General features: G+C 32.3%; 4 protein-coding genes across 9 annotated transcripts in view; 1 reads left to right on the top strand and 3 right to left on the bottom strand.

The window, feature by feature from the left end:
- Positions 1–572: 572 nt before the first annotated feature.
- LOC125073662 (carbonyl reductase [NADPH] 1-like) lies at positions 573–2,107 on the bottom strand. The gene is made up of 2 exons (XM_047684594.1): positions 1,431–2,107; positions 573–939 (listed from the first exon to the last, which is right to left on the bottom strand). The coding sequence occupies exons 1-2, from the start codon at positions 2,062–2,064 to the stop codon at positions 743–745; spliced, it is 831 nt and encodes a 276-aa protein (XP_047540550.1). The 5' UTR covers positions 2,065–2,107; the 3' UTR covers positions 573–742.
- A 2,516-nt stretch (positions 2,108–4,623) lies between these two features.
- On the bottom strand, positions 4,624–10,744 carry LOC125073661 (mitochondrial import receptor subunit TOM40 homolog 1). Its single transcript, XM_047684592.1, has 8 exons — positions 10,533–10,744; positions 8,229–8,296; positions 7,801–7,992; positions 7,201–7,332; positions 6,640–6,751; positions 5,944–6,020; positions 5,493–5,589; positions 4,624–5,109 (listed from the first exon to the last, which is right to left on the bottom strand). Exons 1-8 carry the CDS (start codon positions 10,660–10,662, stop codon positions 4,970–4,972), a joined length of 948 nt encoding a protein of 315 aa, XP_047540548.1. The 5' UTR covers positions 10,663–10,744; the 3' UTR covers positions 4,624–4,969.
- A 323-nt stretch (positions 10,745–11,067) lies between these two features.
- Positions 11,068–12,242, top strand: LOC125073663 (STING ER exit protein). The gene has a single exon (XM_047684595.1). The coding sequence runs from the start codon at positions 11,558–11,560 to the stop codon at positions 12,203–12,205; it is 648 nt and encodes a 215-aa protein (XP_047540551.1). The 5' UTR covers positions 11,068–11,557; the 3' UTR covers positions 12,206–12,242.
- A 1,183-nt stretch (positions 12,243–13,425) lies between these two features.
- LOC125073659 (muscle calcium channel subunit alpha-1) overlaps positions 13,426–18,451 on the bottom strand; it is a 98,939-nt gene continuing 93,913 nt past the window's right edge. For 3 of the 6 annotated variants that reach the window (XM_047684585.1, XM_047684586.1, XM_047684587.1), the window contains exons 45-48: positions 16,840–16,940; positions 16,423–16,529; positions 16,018–16,084; positions 13,426–15,816 (exon numbers count right to left, since the gene is read on the bottom strand). In XM_047684585.1, the coding sequence (XP_047540541.1) occupies positions 15,634–15,816; positions 16,018–16,084; positions 16,423–16,529; positions 16,840–16,940 (458 nt within the window). In that variant the 3' untranslated portion in view covers positions 13,426–15,633. Of the gene's footprint in view, positions 15,817–16,017; positions 16,085–16,422; positions 16,530–16,839; positions 16,941–17,912; positions 18,341–18,451 lie in introns of those variants that run through there. The other 3 variants (XM_047684582.1, XM_047684581.1, XR_007120056.1) reach the window with 3 other exon arrangements.

The raw sequence follows: 18,451 nt of genomic DNA, 5'->3' as shown, positions 1-18,451 counted from the left end.
TAACCTAATCTAACCTATTTGAGTTTTGTTATAAAACAAATTTTAATAATGAATAAGTTCGAGCAAAAATCAAAAATAGCGGATCGCTGTTTCATGAATAATTGGACGCGGTTACCATTCAAAGAAAGGTTTGGGTTAATTTTATTTATTATACTTAATTTATTTTAGTTGATCGTTTGCAAGATTAATTTGTCGTCAGTATTTCAGATTATTTAAAGGAAGTAAATATTGTTTTTATTATGTAATAATTATTACATGTTCATCACATTTAAGCCCTAAAATATTTTTGTTTTTTTTTTTATTAGAAAGTTATTTAATTTATTGCATATATGAGTATCATGAACTGTACAAATAATTTGCTGCAAAAATAAACGAAATTGAGAAATATTTAATATGTTTGTTTTACTTGTCTTGGAAACCTTCAAAATTCCCTGGATTACGGTAAAATTTAACTCCTAGACTGTCTACTGTTCAAATTATGACTGCGTGTTGTTGGCAAGCGTAATCGACCTACAATTCGATTGTCTGGTCGAAAAAATAGTCCAAAAATAAGTAAAATATAGTGTATTTATTTATTATCTATTTTACTTTAAATTACAAGGGTTAGAGGCGCGTCCCTTCTCGGGTTAACAGAAGTATACCCATAGAATTGATTGCTTCTATAGGGATAGCTTTTAATTTATAGTATTCAAATGAACTATAAAAAAAAGTTTATTTTCAATATCATATTTAGTGTAGCTTATTAAATATCTCCTGGTTTTGATCCCGACCAGCTGACTATCCGTTTGTCACACCAAATGAATTCACCTCTGACTGAATCAGCAGCGTCCAAAGCTAGAAACAATGGAGCCTGTGCGCCCTCGTCTATAGACAATGGACCTTTATGAGATGACATATCGGTGTCCACGTAGCCGGGATGTACAGCATTCACTTTGATATCTGAAAATATTAAATTTTATATATTTTTTTAACATTTATTTATGATTATGACGATCTATAACAAGATTTTTAAAAAACTTTCTGTTGAACCTCAGCGAAGGTCATAAGCGAGACGATAAACGCCCCTTATTTGTATCCCTTGTACCCCAAATTTAACAGTAACCTGCTGTTTCACCAGCAATAAATCATGATTACATGTGCATTTTTCATAAACAGTATAATTGCATACACTTTTGCACTTTATACATTTTTCGTGTTCGTGTGTATATATCGGCCTAACAAGGATCCTATTGAAAGTGGGGGCTCCGTGTGCCCTTATGGTAAGGTCGATACTGCCTCGTAGATTGTCGTTTATAGTTTAGTTTAGTAGTGAGAAGCCTATACGGCTATGCCTTCGGTTTCAAATCAGATTACCGGAGTACCTAGTTCCCGAATAGGAATGTTCAACAAGCCTCTATAATAATAGTGATTATTAAGTAATTAATATTCACCTTTATCATTAAGAAGCCTCTGTTGTATCTTAGTCAATGCTGTTAATCCAACCTTGGATACAACATATGATGAGTTTCCCCATTCAGCTGCATGAGTGCCTTGTTTAGCTGCCTCTACATACTGACGCATTAGGTCTGAGAGCTCTGGTATAGTCAAATTAGGGTCTTGGAATCGTTGTCTCAATGTTTCACTAGGAATTAAACTTAAATGACCACAATAACTGGAGATATTCACAACTCTAGCTCCATTGCGAAGTAATGGAAACAATATTTCGCAAGTAGAAAGAACTGAGAAGTAATTGACTCTCAGAGTTTCTTCGGCCTGCACTGCTACTGGGTCTGGAGCGTCGTTATTAAAAGCAATCGCTGCGTTATTAACCAAAATATCTATGTTACCATACTTTTCCTTTATGTAATCACGGAAAACTGTAACACTTTTAGGTTCTGTGATGTCGAGTTGATGATAGTTTGGGTTTAGTCCTTCTTTCTGAAGAGCGGCGACGGCTTCAGCGCCGCGTTTTTCGTCTCGCGATGTCAGGTAAACAAGGCCCTCGAAACGTTTGCAGAGACCTCGAACTATCGCAAAACCGATCCCTTTGTTGGCTCCGGTAACGACAGCTATTTTTGAACTCATTTTTGATATTATATTAAAAAGTTAAACGAAACAGTTTCTTCCTTTCTATATCTATACTATGAGTACTATGACAATAAATTTAATGATAACCAAATGATAAGATATAGTATCTAATTGTAGTAAGTAATCTTTCCTCGTCGTACTACTACAGAACACTATTATTAGCATTGGCTTATGTGTAGTATACATACCCCCCCACTTCAAATGGGAAATTGTGCAATAGCCTTTTTCAGCAAGATAAAAAAAGAAAAGAATAACAAAAAGTGCCATACCATTCTATGTGCATTGTACTTTATATGAAAATGTTATAAACGTTATGTAGAAGAAATAATATGCCATGTCTTTTTTGGCTGATAAGATATTAGCCTTTGCCTTTTAATCTAGAAAAAATGTATGTTCAGGTGCTAAATGATAGTGTTAAAGCAGTTGCACAATACAGAGCCCTAATATGTGATAATTAGAAATAGCCGGTCATCTTAACGTCAGACTGACTGTCCATTTTATTTTATTTTTTTCAATATAAAATTCATAAACCACAAATATTTAAACAAAGGTAACAAATGCTGGCATATTAGTACATTGTACTCTTCGCCATATTGTACGGTCATTAAGATGAACGCTAACTCGCCGAAACGATGTTGAACGAAAATAAAAGACCATTTGATTTATTAACATAATTCTATTAAAATAAACAGTTTAACAACAGGCTTTTTTATATACAGTCCACCATATATCTACACACTCATACTACATATTTCTATTCATATTTTAATGCTTTGTCGAGGACGTCAATGTCTTCATGTGATCGCTCTAGGGATTTTTATATATATACTATATAAACCTCAGAAAGACCTTCCAATGCATACTAATTATCCTTCAATGTGTACATACGGACATACAGCTATTGTACGTCCAGACATATAATATATGTATTTAACTGAAATAAAAATAGAAGATATTTGTTATACCGAGTAAGTTTGAATAAAAACAAATTATGTATCATAAAATATATACATAAAATATTAAAATGAGAAAAAAAAAATGTACATAGGATAATGATTTCTTGGAAGAAATCTCTAACAAACTCATTCCAACTATGATCATAGTAAAGTATATAGTTGAAAATTATTTACATAACATGTGAATTAATTACTACAATGAAGACATTTACTTCTGAAATACTTAATAAATTTTGACAAAAGAACTGCAACAACGAAACTATTTTAGTGTTATTCAATTTATATCGAAGACTTACTTAAAATGTCCCCTAGAGCGTCCCACCATAAATGCTGTTCTGGTGCAAAGCAATAGCCGTTTATTATTAATATAAAATATGTAAAAAATAATACAAACAATTCCAGAATTAACATAAATATCAATTTGTGATATTCGATTCTATTGGTTATGTTAAAAGTTAACTGGTTAGCTGTAAAGTATTTCTAAGCATTCACGTCAAGCTTATTTTGCGTTTCAATTGAAATGATCAGAAATTACATTGATTCTTCAGAAAGTCACCATCAAGGAAACATTGGAACAAATATTGTTAACAACTAGAGATAGAACAGAAACATTTGTCACCAATGCATGTTGACAACACACTACAAAACAGTTGACAATGTAGCCGTTAGTGAAGGTGCAGCTTTACATAAAGATATACAATTAACTCATTCATAACTTTGGCATTGTAACTAGCCAGCGTAGTTTTTATCTGCATTCAATATAATATAGAATTGTAACCAGAAGATTTTTTATTTTGTGTTGCGTAAGACTTGCCATCTTGACAGCGTTTATTTAAAAAAAACATTTTAATATTATCTTTTTGACAGTATTGGAGACTTTTGGCCAGCTGTGTTATATTTATCAGCTGTCATTTGGTATAATTGTGTATATTAGTTAGAACAGCTAGATTTATAGCACGATTTGAGTCTGATAATCTTTACAATCAAATTATACTTATCAGATGAAATGCCGGCTTTATAATATTTAAATTCTGACAAAAAATATTTTCAAGTTAATTTCAACATACATAATAATACAATAAGTCAACTATTCATTCTCATTAAACATTACCTAATTTTAATAGTGATGCGGAATGGATTTAACACTCAAGAAAATATCTTTGTCATTTCTATATTACAAATAATCCTATTGGTCTCGACAATTTTTTGAAAATTTACCATAAAAATATCCCTATACGTTTCATATTGATGGCTGTCACAATTAGTACAAATCAAAGCTGTTGACAAAATTGGGATTTTATACAATCATTATTTTCACATTTATTAAATTTTATGATTATTAAAACTTTATTCAGAATTCAAACATTTCCCACATCACAACATGGTCTATGTCAATATTGGTTTTAAAATTTAAATACAGATTGAAAAAACAAACAAAACAGCAAGTATTTCTTCAAGCGCATTAATGGCTAGGCTCCAAATAATGTATACTGATGGCATCATACATTTGCAAGCAAGCTCATTTAGCTCCTGCATATCCACATTATAAAGTGTATATTGACCTCATCTTAGCATATTCGAATATAATTTTGATGGGGTATGGTTTTATGGATCTCCATATAGATATATGGTGGGGCCAAATGAGCCAACTCGGCGTGTAATTATTTAAATATACATTCATGAGCTCGCAGACACCATAATGGATGGTTTATTATCTTCTAACATTATCCTCATATTTCAGTATATTTCTGTATGTATCTCGTTCATAGACTGCCTGCCTTTATACAATAATATACTATATTTCAGGAGAAGTTTAAACCAACAGTGCTATATTGTCATAATGTCTGTTTAACATCGGTAGCGGTTACTTACATAACATTTGAAAATCTTGAGGTACCACTGCATCACTAAACACAGAACACATCACATTCACAAATTATTATATGTTAACCGATGATGAGTCCACAACCAAACTTGAATTGCTGTTTCGCCTGGTTCGCCATACCGGACAGCGCAAATGTAAATGGCAACAGCTGCAGTTTCTTTTCTAATACAGCTCCTATATTCCAGTTAGAATCTACCATACCTGCAATACGACACATCGAATTACTATCCATTCAACATAATAAATAAACACATATGTAAGTAAAATAGAGATAAGAACATGCAAACATGTACTTTTTTAATTTCATGTGCTTAATTTGTGTTTATAGGTACATCTCAGTGTTTGATGCTGAAGATAAACATAGAGAGGAAACATGTGTCTGTAAATGAAAGTCACAAACACATATGTATGTATTCCACCAATTGTTGCTTACAAGATAGAATAGACTATAAAACATTCTTATTAGTAGACAAGGTCATAAACCAGTGGGGTATATAAAAGATGTTATATATTTATAACATAATAAATATACATGAAACGTTTTTGATATAAGTGTGCATAGTAAATAAGTTGTTTATTCATACCTCTGAAGACCAGGTCAGCTTTTGGTATGGTGACTTGGTAACCAACTGTACCAACTGATTCCATTCCTCTGAATGATGTGTCTATTTCAGCTACAACCTGTAATGGTTTAAATCATTTTAATTTAGATAAATTAATATTTCAAGTAAAATTTCAGGAATTCAGATGAGTAAATGCCACATGATGAACAGAAATTGGTTCAAGAACCTTTTTTTTTAAATACTGTCGACTTTATTTATACAGAATTATTAATATTCGGAATTATTATTATTATTAATTTGCATTAAACATTATCAAGCTAGTTTATAGTATAAAATTTAAATCTATTGACTTGCTTGGTATTTGATTTTACGATTAACACAATTAATTAAACAGAGTCGAATTCTTAAGATATGATATGGGACGAAAAGTATCCAATATTTTTATAGTATAAATATAGATATAAATACACACCTGTAACTGTTCACTGGCTTGTTTGAAGTAGCACACATGGAAGCTGGCCGCTCCCAATGTTGCTGATAATTCAGAATCTAGAACAAGAAAATAAATGTGGCAATTTAAAAAATCACACTAGAATGCTTAGTGTTTGTTTGTTGGAACGCACTAGTCTTAGGATATTCAAAATCTCCACAGACATCCAAGGCATTGGAGATTATTTTTTCATTATGTTGATTGTATATGTTGGTAGTAGTTTGATGTGCCTATATTTTTACTTCCAGGCAGCATTACAACTAAATTTCAGGCCTTTATTCTAGTTGTAGAGTGAATGAATCATTGAAGGTATAGCAAAAATATTTCTTATAATATCTGTCTATGACTGGGCTGTTGCGATCGTTCACAATCAGGAAAGCGGGCCTGATTGTGAATGCCTATCTGTCTTAGGTTTATAAATCTTTATTTTTTACTAGTCGTAGACGGTGGAGTTGCTCGCGTCGCAAAAGAGGGTCGGTCATTAGGTTTTCGGTAAAATAAGGTAACCTAAGTCCTTTCTGGAGGTTCAACATTGCTTCATAAAAAAATAGTTACTTTTGCATTTAAAATATTAGTATAGATAAGAAGTGTATGTTTACGTATAGCGTAGAAGTTGAATAATTGCAGTGCCAGTGTTTACTGTCCACCTAACATAAGCAAATAAAAATGTGACAGTACCATCCATGGTGTATCTCGCTGCCGCTGAGGCAATAGCTATCTCGCCGCCCGCGATACGCGAACTGGACTGATACACGAGCTCTGCTCCCAGCGCCAGCCGACGGGTCACCGACTGGAATATTAGAGATAACATTTTAACGTGAATTTCGATATAACTTGGCACATGTTACTTAAGGAAAAATGTGTAACTAACTGAAAGCCACAGAGGCTTTACTAGCGCGTAATTTATAAAACTTTACCTTACTTTTATAGCACACACGCCGCCAACCCCCATTTTACCCTCGTCGAGGGGTGAGTTATAAAAAGTACGGCTATTTTTTTGCCCTTTTCCAGATCTCTAACTATCTTTATAGCAAATTTCATCTAAATCAGTTCAGCGGTTTAAGCGCGAATAAGTACAGATATGGAGGTTTACTATGTAAACTGTGCTGTGCCTAGTAAAAAATGTTCACTTTCGAGCTTCAGAATGGTACTAAGCATTTCTTTAACCAGAATGAGTTATCTTATGAGCTAAACTATATCAGTGAGGCAGTCAATAACATACCATAAAAAAATATTTACCTGAAGGTAATGTCCTACAAACACTGACGATTTTTCACTGCAGTCTGGCTTTCCAGCTGCGAGGGCCAAGGTATAATCGGGACCTTTGTATTCCAACGTACCCTGTGTGGCTGTTAGCTTGCATTCCTGGACCTGAAATTCAAAAACATGATTTTAAGTTCTTTATTTACACATTACTTAGAATGATCCAAAAGTAATGTATTTTAAAAAAGGTATTTTAAGGCATTTTGGTGCTATGAAGTAAGCAGAAATTGGAGCAATTAAAAATGAAACTGCACATACGCAAATTACTTGCTAGTTCCTTTAACAAGAGTTTATGTCTAATGATAGTTTTCATTGTAAATACTGGAATATTATAATTGATAGTGACAATTCCGTTAACAATGTTTGGGATAAAAAAAAACTAGGGCATATCTATTATCTAAGCCCTTAACCATTAATGAATGGTTAATCTTACAGTGCCAATATTTATGAATGAAGGTGACCACAATAAGGTGACCTCTACGTCCACCTAAATGTGGAATAAAAAAAAAAAACATTTTCTAACAAAAACTTAAATAAGCTTCATCAGAGGATTCTCAGCAATGTCTGAGTTCATACCTGAGCCGCTCCTTTTAATCTTATTTCAGGTGTTAGCTGGTGTATAAGATTGAAATTGACGTTTCCAGCTGGGTCTATATCACCCAAGACAACAGGAAATGCTTCGGTGGGAGAGATCTGCTTTGTTCCAATGTACGTTGCACCCAATTTATAGCCATTCTGCATTGAGCTCATTGTCAAAGTGTGGGACATCTGTAAGGAAATTATATTAAATCTTTATATATATTAGTTGTTTTGATCTAGCATTCGACAAAAAAAAAAAAAAATAATTTAGTTAGTCTGCCCGTGACCACGAACACTGCAAAGTGCTCGAAACGTCGGGATGTTAAAATAATTAATATACGCGATTAAATCCGTTAAAAACTAGTTTTATTTCAATGTGTAATAATCGCGAAAATCTAAGACAACATTAATAATTTAGTTTCTACCTGAAAATGATTAGAAATCCCTTTGTTCACCATGAGCTTGCCTCCCTCAAAGTTGACTGGCATTACTTCTGTAAGCAACAATTAAAACAAAAATTATATATATATTTATTTAAGGTGTATATATTGAATCAAATTATACTTTATTCAAGTAATACTTTTACAAGAACTTTTGTATCATCATTTAAAAAAAACTATATCACAATAATATAAATCTCAGTAGTTACTCTTTTCCATAATTTAAAATTTGTATTTTAAACAACAGTAGTTATGTTAGTAAAATACAATTATATATGTATATAATATATCCTGCCTGGAAGTCAACAAGTATTAGCTCTATGCTTTTTTATCATCTATATAATCTTGTGTTGAATAATATGCTTATTCCGTTAATGTAATTTTTACAAATTATTTGAATTTATGAATCAGCAATGTTAAAAATATCTGTGGAATTTTATTATAGAAACGAATGCCTTGCCCCAAGAAGGATTTATTGACTTTGCAGAGTCGGAAAATCAATTTAAATTTGGATATATCAGCTTTGGACGGTTATATGCAACATCAACCTTTGTTTCAAGAAACCTATACATATATAGTACATGCATCAATTAAATATTATAAAGAAAGGTTTAAATAGGTTCAAATATATAATAAGCAGTGTTAAGTAAAGATAAAAATGTAAGATAAGTTTATTTTAATTGCTTACTTTGGTACTGTCCACATAACAGTAAAATACATACAAATACTGTCAATTGATTTTTTTTCTTATACTTTAGGTAGTCAGATTCCTGATGTTAAGTGGTCAAATTACTTACAGCACCATCGTCTATGGTCAAAGCCCATAGACAATGTTGCTGTAAGAAATATCAACTATTTCTTACATTGCCAATGCACCATTAAAATGTCTCTTGTGCCTGAAGTTGGGTTGAAAGTTGAGTACACCCTTCAAACCAGAACACAACAAAATTGAGTACTGTTGTTTGGTGGTAGAATGTCTAAAGAGTAGGTGGTACCTACCTATATTGACTAGCACAAAGCCCTACCTACCACCAATATGTCAAATGATAGGTATTATATGCCAAATGATATAGTATATTATAATTATTTTTTATTCAGTAAAATTTTGCTAATAGCTAAATTAAAATGGTTCTAATATGTTCCATAGAATTTTAATATTTTATAACTGCGGTCTTAAAAAACATGGACTTTTTTATGTTATAATCGTGCAAGCTGAATTAGGACTATAATTCTTATAGTTGAAATGTTCCATGGGAGTTCAGTTCTGAAGACAATGCATGTTACTTTAAGTTAAGCATGACCTGATTTATCACCAAGGTACTACTAAGCGGTTACATAAAACCTAAAATATAAAATATAAAAGAATGAGGTATATAAAAGATACTATTTTAAAATGTTGTACATCTTTGATTCTTATAAAATGGAAAGAAAATAGTTTGAGATAAAAATAAATATCAGAACTCACTCAAATTCTGGAGATCCAAAAATAAATATAATTAGATTTAGATAATTTCTCTATAGCAAGTTTTTGTTGTCTCATGTTTGTTAAAAATAATTTTTCTTTTAAATTTAATTACTTTAATTAAAATAATAAGGAAGTGTGACTTTCATTGAAACATGCTATAATTTGTTTTTGAAAGTCTGAAAGTATTATTTATTGGCAATTATTTTAAAATAAAATTCAAAAACAATAATGCATTATGCATTATTATTTTTTCAATTGTTTTTAATTAGTGTTATAAATATTACGACCACAATTTTTAAACATTTTTATATTATTATTTTAAGCATGTTTTCATTCTTAAATGGTGGTATTTATGTTGGAGATTCTTTAATTTAATTAATATTTTGTGACATTCATATTAGGCTTAAAACCTTAATGTTTTGTTTAAAGTGTAAAGGGTATGTGAAAAAAATTGAGAGAATCATCAAATGTAGAACAAGTTAGTATTATCTTATCTAGCTACAAATATAACCAAGGCATGCCTGCCTTAAGCCTACAATCAGTTTTAGAACTCAAACAAGTACATCTAGTTTGAAATAGTTTATTTGACATATATATGTTTTAGGTCACAGTGTTACAATCGTAAAATAATATTGTCGTTAATATACAACAAGATCTACATATTACATCACAAGGTAACCACACTTTTAGTAGATAGCCTATATAAAGTTTTTTCTTAATTTCTGAATGGATCGAAATTAATAACACTTTATGAGAAGTATAAAAGCATCATATCACACGTTTTATACACTTATATGATGTCTTTAGACCTTTGTAAGTCTTACCTTTGGTCTTTTTGTGCAATTCATCCAACGTTCCGGGATTTTCGCGCTTGTTAGCATTTTCTATATTTTGCACATCGACGCTAGTGAGTCCTGTGTTCGATACACGATATCTACTTGCTATAGCGCCCATTTTAGAAGGGAATTTACTTTACTTTTCCTAATTTCCACGAAAATCGATGGACATGTGCACTGAAACACAAATCGGCAGAATAAAAGACAATCAGTGTGAAGTTGACAGAATATGATACTGGTCATAGACAATATTTTACTTTTTTAATCCGATATGGTTACTTCTGAGCATTAAGTTATTAATAAAATATTCCCTAAGAATGTTATTTTATTTTCAAATTTAGATCACATACAAAATGTATTATCTTGAATTTATATGCATTATGCTAATAGTGCATCCTTGAGCACGGATGAGTTGGAAATAAAGTTGTTTTATTGGAATAAAGTGGCTTTTTATTATAATTTAAAAATTTTGGCAAGCATTACTATAATGATCCTCTCATTGCTTTAAAATAATAGAAAACAGGACTGCTGTCACCATCGCTATTACCAAAAGACGTCATCCATCTTCATATTACATATTATATTGTATGTAAGTAACTTATTGGCAGGCCACGCTACGAGACATTTAAAAATCTGGTCAGTAATAAAATGTTAGGCGGTGACAGTGCTAAAAAGGTGAATTGAAATGTTCTTATTGAAAATAGTAACAATATTCGATTTTATTTTAAAGACAATGCTGATTGCATTGTATTTACGCCATAATGACAGTTTGGGGCGCAATTTTTTTAAAGGTTAAGGCTTTATAAAAAAATAGATTTCAGACATTATAAAAAAGTAAAACAAAAACTGGCAATACAGCGACTTTGACATTGACATTATTATTGTCAAAGAAAACGAGAAGAAAACAAAGCAATAGGGCAATTAATAGTATAAAGAATTGAATTGAACTGATTCGACAAGCCCAATATTTTATTGAATTTCACACTTTTATAAATAACAATAAACACATTAAAATGCCTAAAGTTGTTTCAAGAAGTATAGTGTGTTCTGACACAAAAGATCAAGAAGAATACAACGAAACAAAACCTCTTCATATTTATTACTGTATTTGCGGGCAAATGTCCCTTATATTGGACTGCACAATAGACAGGTTACCTTTAAGACCAACAGACAGCGCGAGAGTTATCGATGGATCCAAGCACGCTCACAAAATCACATCAGATCCTGATGAAACAGTGTATTTAAAACGCGAAAAAGGCATTGAAAGACAGTACAGATCGAAGTGTAGGAAATGCGGTATACCTCTATTTTATAAGCATGACCAAACTAGCAACGTTGTTTTTATCATGAATGGCGCCTTAGTACAATCAGCTGAAGGATCTCTGACTGACATTTCCAAACAAGTTGCATTTTCACAGCCTAAGAAAATTATGGTTACTAAACATACGAAAAATATGGGTAAATTTAGTTCGGTCACTGTCTCCACTATCGATGAGGAGGAAGATGAGATAGAGGCCAGAGAGGTGGCAGACAGCTATGCGAATAACGCAAGGATTATTGAGAAACAGTTGGAAAGGAAGGGAATGAACAAACGACAAGCGGAAACACCATCACAGAATGTTGCTGAGAAAAGAGTAAGAGGTACTTTAATAGATAAGTAAATGTAATGAGTTGTATTTTAATAAACAATTATGTTCATATGATTTGTATATTTTTTCACATCGAAATCACACCTCTCACTCATAACTTGTTGAATATATTTTTATGTACTACAAACTAATGTTTTTAAAAGTTTTTAAAAGATTTTTAGTTATTCATTTATAAAGGATCTCCAAAGCAGAATGCATACTAACATTTTAAAATGTATGTTCTCCTTCAATTACAAAAGATCAAATCAAGTAAAACAAATTAAAATACTTAGGACTTTATAGAAATAAAAAGAAACTACATTTTACTTTTTCAGGTTTAATTATATGAAAACAATTTTACAATGTTTTTTAAACAATAAATATAGATAATTAATAATGTTTTAATTTCAATTAATGATTGTTTAAATATATTTAATTACATTTTTTTTATTTACATAATTATGTACAATCAAAATCCCATTATAACTAGCCACAAAGCTAGAATATAAAAAAAATACTTAAAAAGACCAAAATTTCAATACAGATTTCATAATTTGTACATTATTTACATTTTAATCCAAACATTGTAATGAAGACAATTTTTTTAAAAGAGTTGTTTATAAAGCATAAATATAGTAATATACCAATAATTAAAAAAAAAAAAAACTTTAGTAGGAACAGATAATCAACACATGTTTAAAATTTCATGATTTTAACAAGTTTAACATAGAGTCAATAACATTATAGAAGACAGCATAGAAAATTACTAGGCATTTATAAATTGAATAGGAGATACAAAAAAAATCTCCAAATATTGTGCATTTAAAAACAAGTACAATTTCATATAAATCAAGATAAAAGAATATTGGCACTTTTAAAATAACATAAGTTCGATTTTACTTACATAATATAACAATTGTTTTTATGTGATTTTTTGGAGTAATATTTTTTTTTATAATTTTTTTCCTTGCAGTTATTTGTAATAAGGTGATGTATTAGTTTGAAAATTAGTTACAGAAAACAGTCAAGAGAAGACAGTAATAAATAATTTATAGACAACATTTTCCTTTTTTTTGCACAAGAGATTAATGAAAACTTTTAGTCTCCACATAGTTGTGGGATCTTAATAATATTATTAAAAATCTTTACCACAGATTAAAAAAGTTGAGTAAAACTTTGAGTTATTTTATTCAGTTTTACATACTTTGTTTTTATTTCTTAATCCTAGAGGAATGTGGTTTATGGTTGAATGGATAAGGTTTCACAGATACTATTCTACATATACATCGAGAGTAAAGGGCACTTACTAGGGAAATTCTTATCTCTAATATATGAATTGCTGTACAAAACTTTCCTTTCTTTTTTTTTTTAAATCTCACCGAGCTGCTGAGAAGATTGAATAAAGTTTAGAATGTTATTTTTTTTTAATAAATAATCTCGATTTTTGGTTTTGATTTTTTTTTTAATATTGATTTTAATTTATTCATATTTCGAATATGTTCAATGTTCTTGAAAGAACATACCTCGTATCGTAACCTCATTGAAAAATCTTTTCGTTATAAATGCTATCTTATATTATAATGTATATGATAAATAATAAACATTATTTATTTCTCTACTGTCTTTTACGAAATACGGTTCATACAATGTATTAGGTATGTGCGATAAAAATGTGTGTTAAAAGTATTTCAATTCCTTTGAGTATAAAAGTTGATGATCTTTTATTTTACTTGATTATATTATTTGTTTTAAACTGATTTTCACGGCGTATTATGTGATTTTTTACAATATAAAACTTACCGAATAATTTAAAAGTAATTTGAATTCCCGTTAATTTGGGATTGATTTATAATATTTTAACAATTTAATCGAAATTGAATTACTAAGTTATAAAGTTTGTCAAGTCTTTAAGTGCAATATTGTCAATCTGGTTCATTAAAGATACGTGAGTAAAAATGCATAATTGTTTCTTTTTTTTTTTAGTAAAATTTACTTTGGAAAAATAATTGTTATAATTTTTTTTTCCAAGTGAGGTTATTTAAGACAAAGGTGAAAAAAAATAATAGGGTCCATTTTCACTGTACGGTACAATTTCAATAAGTCAATTTTCTACTTATCAACTAATAAATTACAGTTATTAATACTTGTTTCATGTCTTGGTTGCACACAATTTTATACATTTTAAAATAAACTTAAAGCTCGAACAAACTTTAATAATATTTTTTTAACTAGCCGTTTTACTATTCTTTTGATTTTTGGTAGCGGTGATGTCGTCTCGTACGCTGCTATTGTCTTGTTTGGACTGCTTTAGTATTTAATTGAATTACGAAATAGCTCCGATTCAGCTAAAAACTAAACGCCACGAAATCTCAGATTATAAAACAAGAGAAAACATTTGATTATACGTCGTATTTACGTCAAGATTGTCTTTAAAAATGCCGGCCAACAGTTGGCACTAAGTACGCACTACACGCACGCTAGTAATGAGTAAAGTAGCATGACGTTTGGCGAGTGTATCTGTCACACACACGAAGATAAAGTTGGCTCGTTTGTTTTAGTTCTTTTGTAGTGCGATACTCTATCTAGTATATAAATTATGTTGATAATAATTCCGTGTTGTGCGAGACGTCAAAAGTGCTGTGATGTATTATTAAATACGTAATTACTACAAACAGCAGTGCGATTCTGTAAGAATTTACTTCGTATCTCACTCGTAAAATATTGGCAACTGACTTACAGTGATGTTATGTGGCGAGATTCGAGTTTCTTGTTACAGAATAGCCCTACTGTACCAGGAACTTGCATGTGGTTTCGGTTTTGTATTCGCTTTTGTTGCTTTACTTAACGTTGTCGCAGGCTCCTATTGTTTTATAATCTGAATTTGCACTATGCTCGACGAATGTAGAGCGAAATCTTCGGATATATATCTGAAGTATTTGTAGTTTCGATTTAGTTCATGCGTCAATCGATAATAATTTTTCATACAGTTGGTTATGAAAAAAAAAGTATTTTAACATTTATTATACCTGCTTTTTATTTATTTGTTTAAATACTCATTCTAAATTTTCTGAACAATGTTAATATTGTTCTAAATTGTCCTCAGTGTCAGTACCAACTATTAAATCCAGCGAATATTTTATTTAAGCCGTAAGCTATAATTATAATGATCACGGTAAAAAGAGTAATACCCAATAATCTTAGACTAATATTACACCAGGCTCTTATTATCTATTACTATAAAATACCTACTGAACTACAAATCTCACTTTTAACTGTGTTAGTCACAATTCAAGAAATTCAGTATTTACTGTAGTACCTAGTATTTGATCCTTCTGTTCAAGTATCTACTTAAATTGCCAAAAAGGCTAAGGTCTATGATACGAAGGTATATGAGAAACAATTGAGCATATTTTTTTGTTTAAAGTGTAAAATTAACAACGCAAGGTATGTTTTTAAATTGTCTAAACAAGCACCGGCTTGCGTTTTCGTTTTCGTCTATGCTGAGGATGACATTTGTCGACGCCATTCTTGACGCCATTTTGTGTTGGTGCTATAACCGCTTGGTCGGCGGCGGCATGGCTGGCTGGTGGTAGGGATGGTACTGACGGGCTAGGATCTCGCCCTACAACACCCCAAAAGTTACCCTATAAATTCATTATACCCTTTCTTCACATCGCATATGTATTCTACTACCGATTTAAAGTTGATTTCACCATAATGTAATTTTCTGATTTGAATAAAGTATCGAATCACAATATTGGGCATTTTTTTTGTGGATCAAATCTTTAAATTTGGCTTATGAATCGGTGGTGAAATTAACCTTAGTATTATTATGTGATGCTTACCACTTGGGCTTGTTGGTTCTGAACTTGTTTTATATTTCTCTCTTGTATCATTAGTTGGTGCGCCGCTCTGTTGATTGTTAGAAGGTTATTAGTACGATTGCGATAAATTGAACTAGCTTTTTATTTCGAATAGGTAGGCAGACTGGTTAACGTGTCACCACTGCCCTAATATATAGGCATTGAATGAAATAATTACCATTTCTTACATTAGCGTCACTAACATTTGGATCTGAGATGTTATATCCCTTGTGCTGGTTATACTGACTAACTTTTCAATCGAAAACATAACAAGTATTTATTATTGCTCTTTGCTGGTATAATATATAATGAGCGTGTGTCATTAACCCAGATATACTTGTACAAAACCCTACCAATAAGTAACTAATATAAGTTTTCGTTTATTACCTGTCCATTTGTTCTTGGGTCATATCAAGTGCCTCCTGCATTTCTCTTGAAGTATTTCTTACGAATTCTGGATCACAGTAAACGCCTAAGCCTTGTTCGGCCAGTACCTGATACAAATATAGTCATTATTAATTTTGGATGCTCAGGTCAGAGATGGCTCTTTAACTAGAACACGTGAATGTCAACTGAATATTATGGATTTTAATTTGGGCAAGCACTACTAGGATTTCACTTGCCTTATTTGTGTTTTGTAATAATTCATATGGTATTCGATGAAGGTGAACAAGAGGAAATCTGCAAAGATCACGTGAAGTTCACATCAAACTATGTATAGCCATAAACAGATGTGGCGAGCCCTTGATTCAGCAGCGGAACATTTACGTGCTCTACTTTGTTTTTTATTCTTATCAGTCTTACCCTCGTGACCAGGCTCTCCGCGGAACCAACAACGGGCACTGATGAGCTGTTCCGAGGGCTTCCGGGAAGTGATACCACGCCGCGTCCGGAACTATCGCCTCCTGGATTACGTTCATTATAATTAGAGATTGATTTCATATCCATAATATCTTTTGCATATTACTTCAATTTCTGTCTGTTCTTTACTCTTTGGGGAGAATTCTAAAATGTTTAACTACGAAAACAATCTTTACATTATAATTTTTGATGGATAACTAGTGATAAAGTTATTTATGTATTAAATTTTATTACCGTAATGGATTTTTAATATCTCTAACGGTCTGTTTTCTACAACTATTTCATTTAAATTATTTACAGTGACTTTGTATATCGTATTTCTAATTGCTAAAATTAAAACTCTTAAAGCTAGCTTGATGTTTTTTTGTAATTCTGAAGCGGTTGCGTTATCTACTTTTATTTCAACAAACTAATCATCACTTAGCCCTCGTGAAAATTTATGATTTCTTACAGATCGTGCAAGTTTTAATGAATGCGTTCAATATTCTGTTAGTCTTTTAATGTCATCTAAAAGCTTCTATTGTTTTTCAACTATACTAAATGCAACACTATTCAGCCGTTCAAATGATGTGTTAGTTTTCATGCCATTACAATTAAATAATTTATACAAATGCCGTCCATTTTGTTTAACTGATTTTTATTCATTTTAATTTATCGGTTCAAAGTCGTGATACTTGTGGTGTCGTTATAAATTAAATTGTGCTCGGTCGGTGTAAAGGTGTAATTCAAAGATGCAATGACGTTTACGAACAATCAACATCGTGAAGACGGTTTCGTCTCGCAATACAAATAGTGTATCTATACCATTTAGCGACTTCGTTTCCACTTTCGTCTGAAAAGCGTCAAAGTTTATTATTCAGTGCATGATGCTCGTCATACCGATGAGAAAGCTTCCTTCATTTTCATACATTCGCATCGATCTAAACTCGATCTACCGGAAAACACAAGAATTTATCTTTATTCGTCAAACTCGTGTCGGCTCCGTGAAGGAAGCTTCCCGCATGCGTCGTGCGGACCTGGGTGCGGCGGGGCTACAAGCGGGGCGCGCGCGCCCGAGGAGGCGCTGCGCACCATCCGACCTGGCGGCGCGGGCGCGGGCGCGGCGCGCAGGCTGCGGCGCGCGCGCGCGTGCGAGAACGCGAAGGGCAGGCGCGCCGCCGCGTTGTACCCGTACAGCGTCATCGGCCGCGACTCCGCCGGCGTGCACTCGCGCGCCAGCAGCAGCGAGATCTTCGGCGCTATGGTCTCGCCGGGCGACGGCGTTCGGTCCTCGGGGGACGCCTTGCGGGGCAGGGTGAGCTTGCCCTCCCCCTCCGGGTGGATCTTCTGCCTCGACGGCGAGGTCGACTTTGCTCCGGACGTCTCCGGCGTCGAGAGGTAGTTGACGCATCCGAACGCGAGACCTATCTGTCCGAGCATCTCTGGGTAGTTCGACTTTTGATTGCTACGCGTCGACGCGATCCGGCGGCGTGGATGGAGAACAGATGTTAGTGTTAGTGACACGCTGGGAATTAGTTAGTCGGTGACGAAGGGATTCAAAATCATCAAAAATCAA

This window comes from Vanessa atalanta, chromosome 25, assembly GCF_905147765.1.
Source record: "Vanessa atalanta chromosome 25, ilVanAtal1.2, whole genome shotgun sequence".
In the NCBI taxonomy this organism is placed as follows: domain Eukaryota; kingdom Metazoa; phylum Arthropoda; class Insecta; order Lepidoptera; family Nymphalidae; genus Vanessa; species Vanessa atalanta.
Note: the sequence above shows the minus strand (reverse complement) of the source record. Positions and strands in the feature narration are given on the sequence as shown.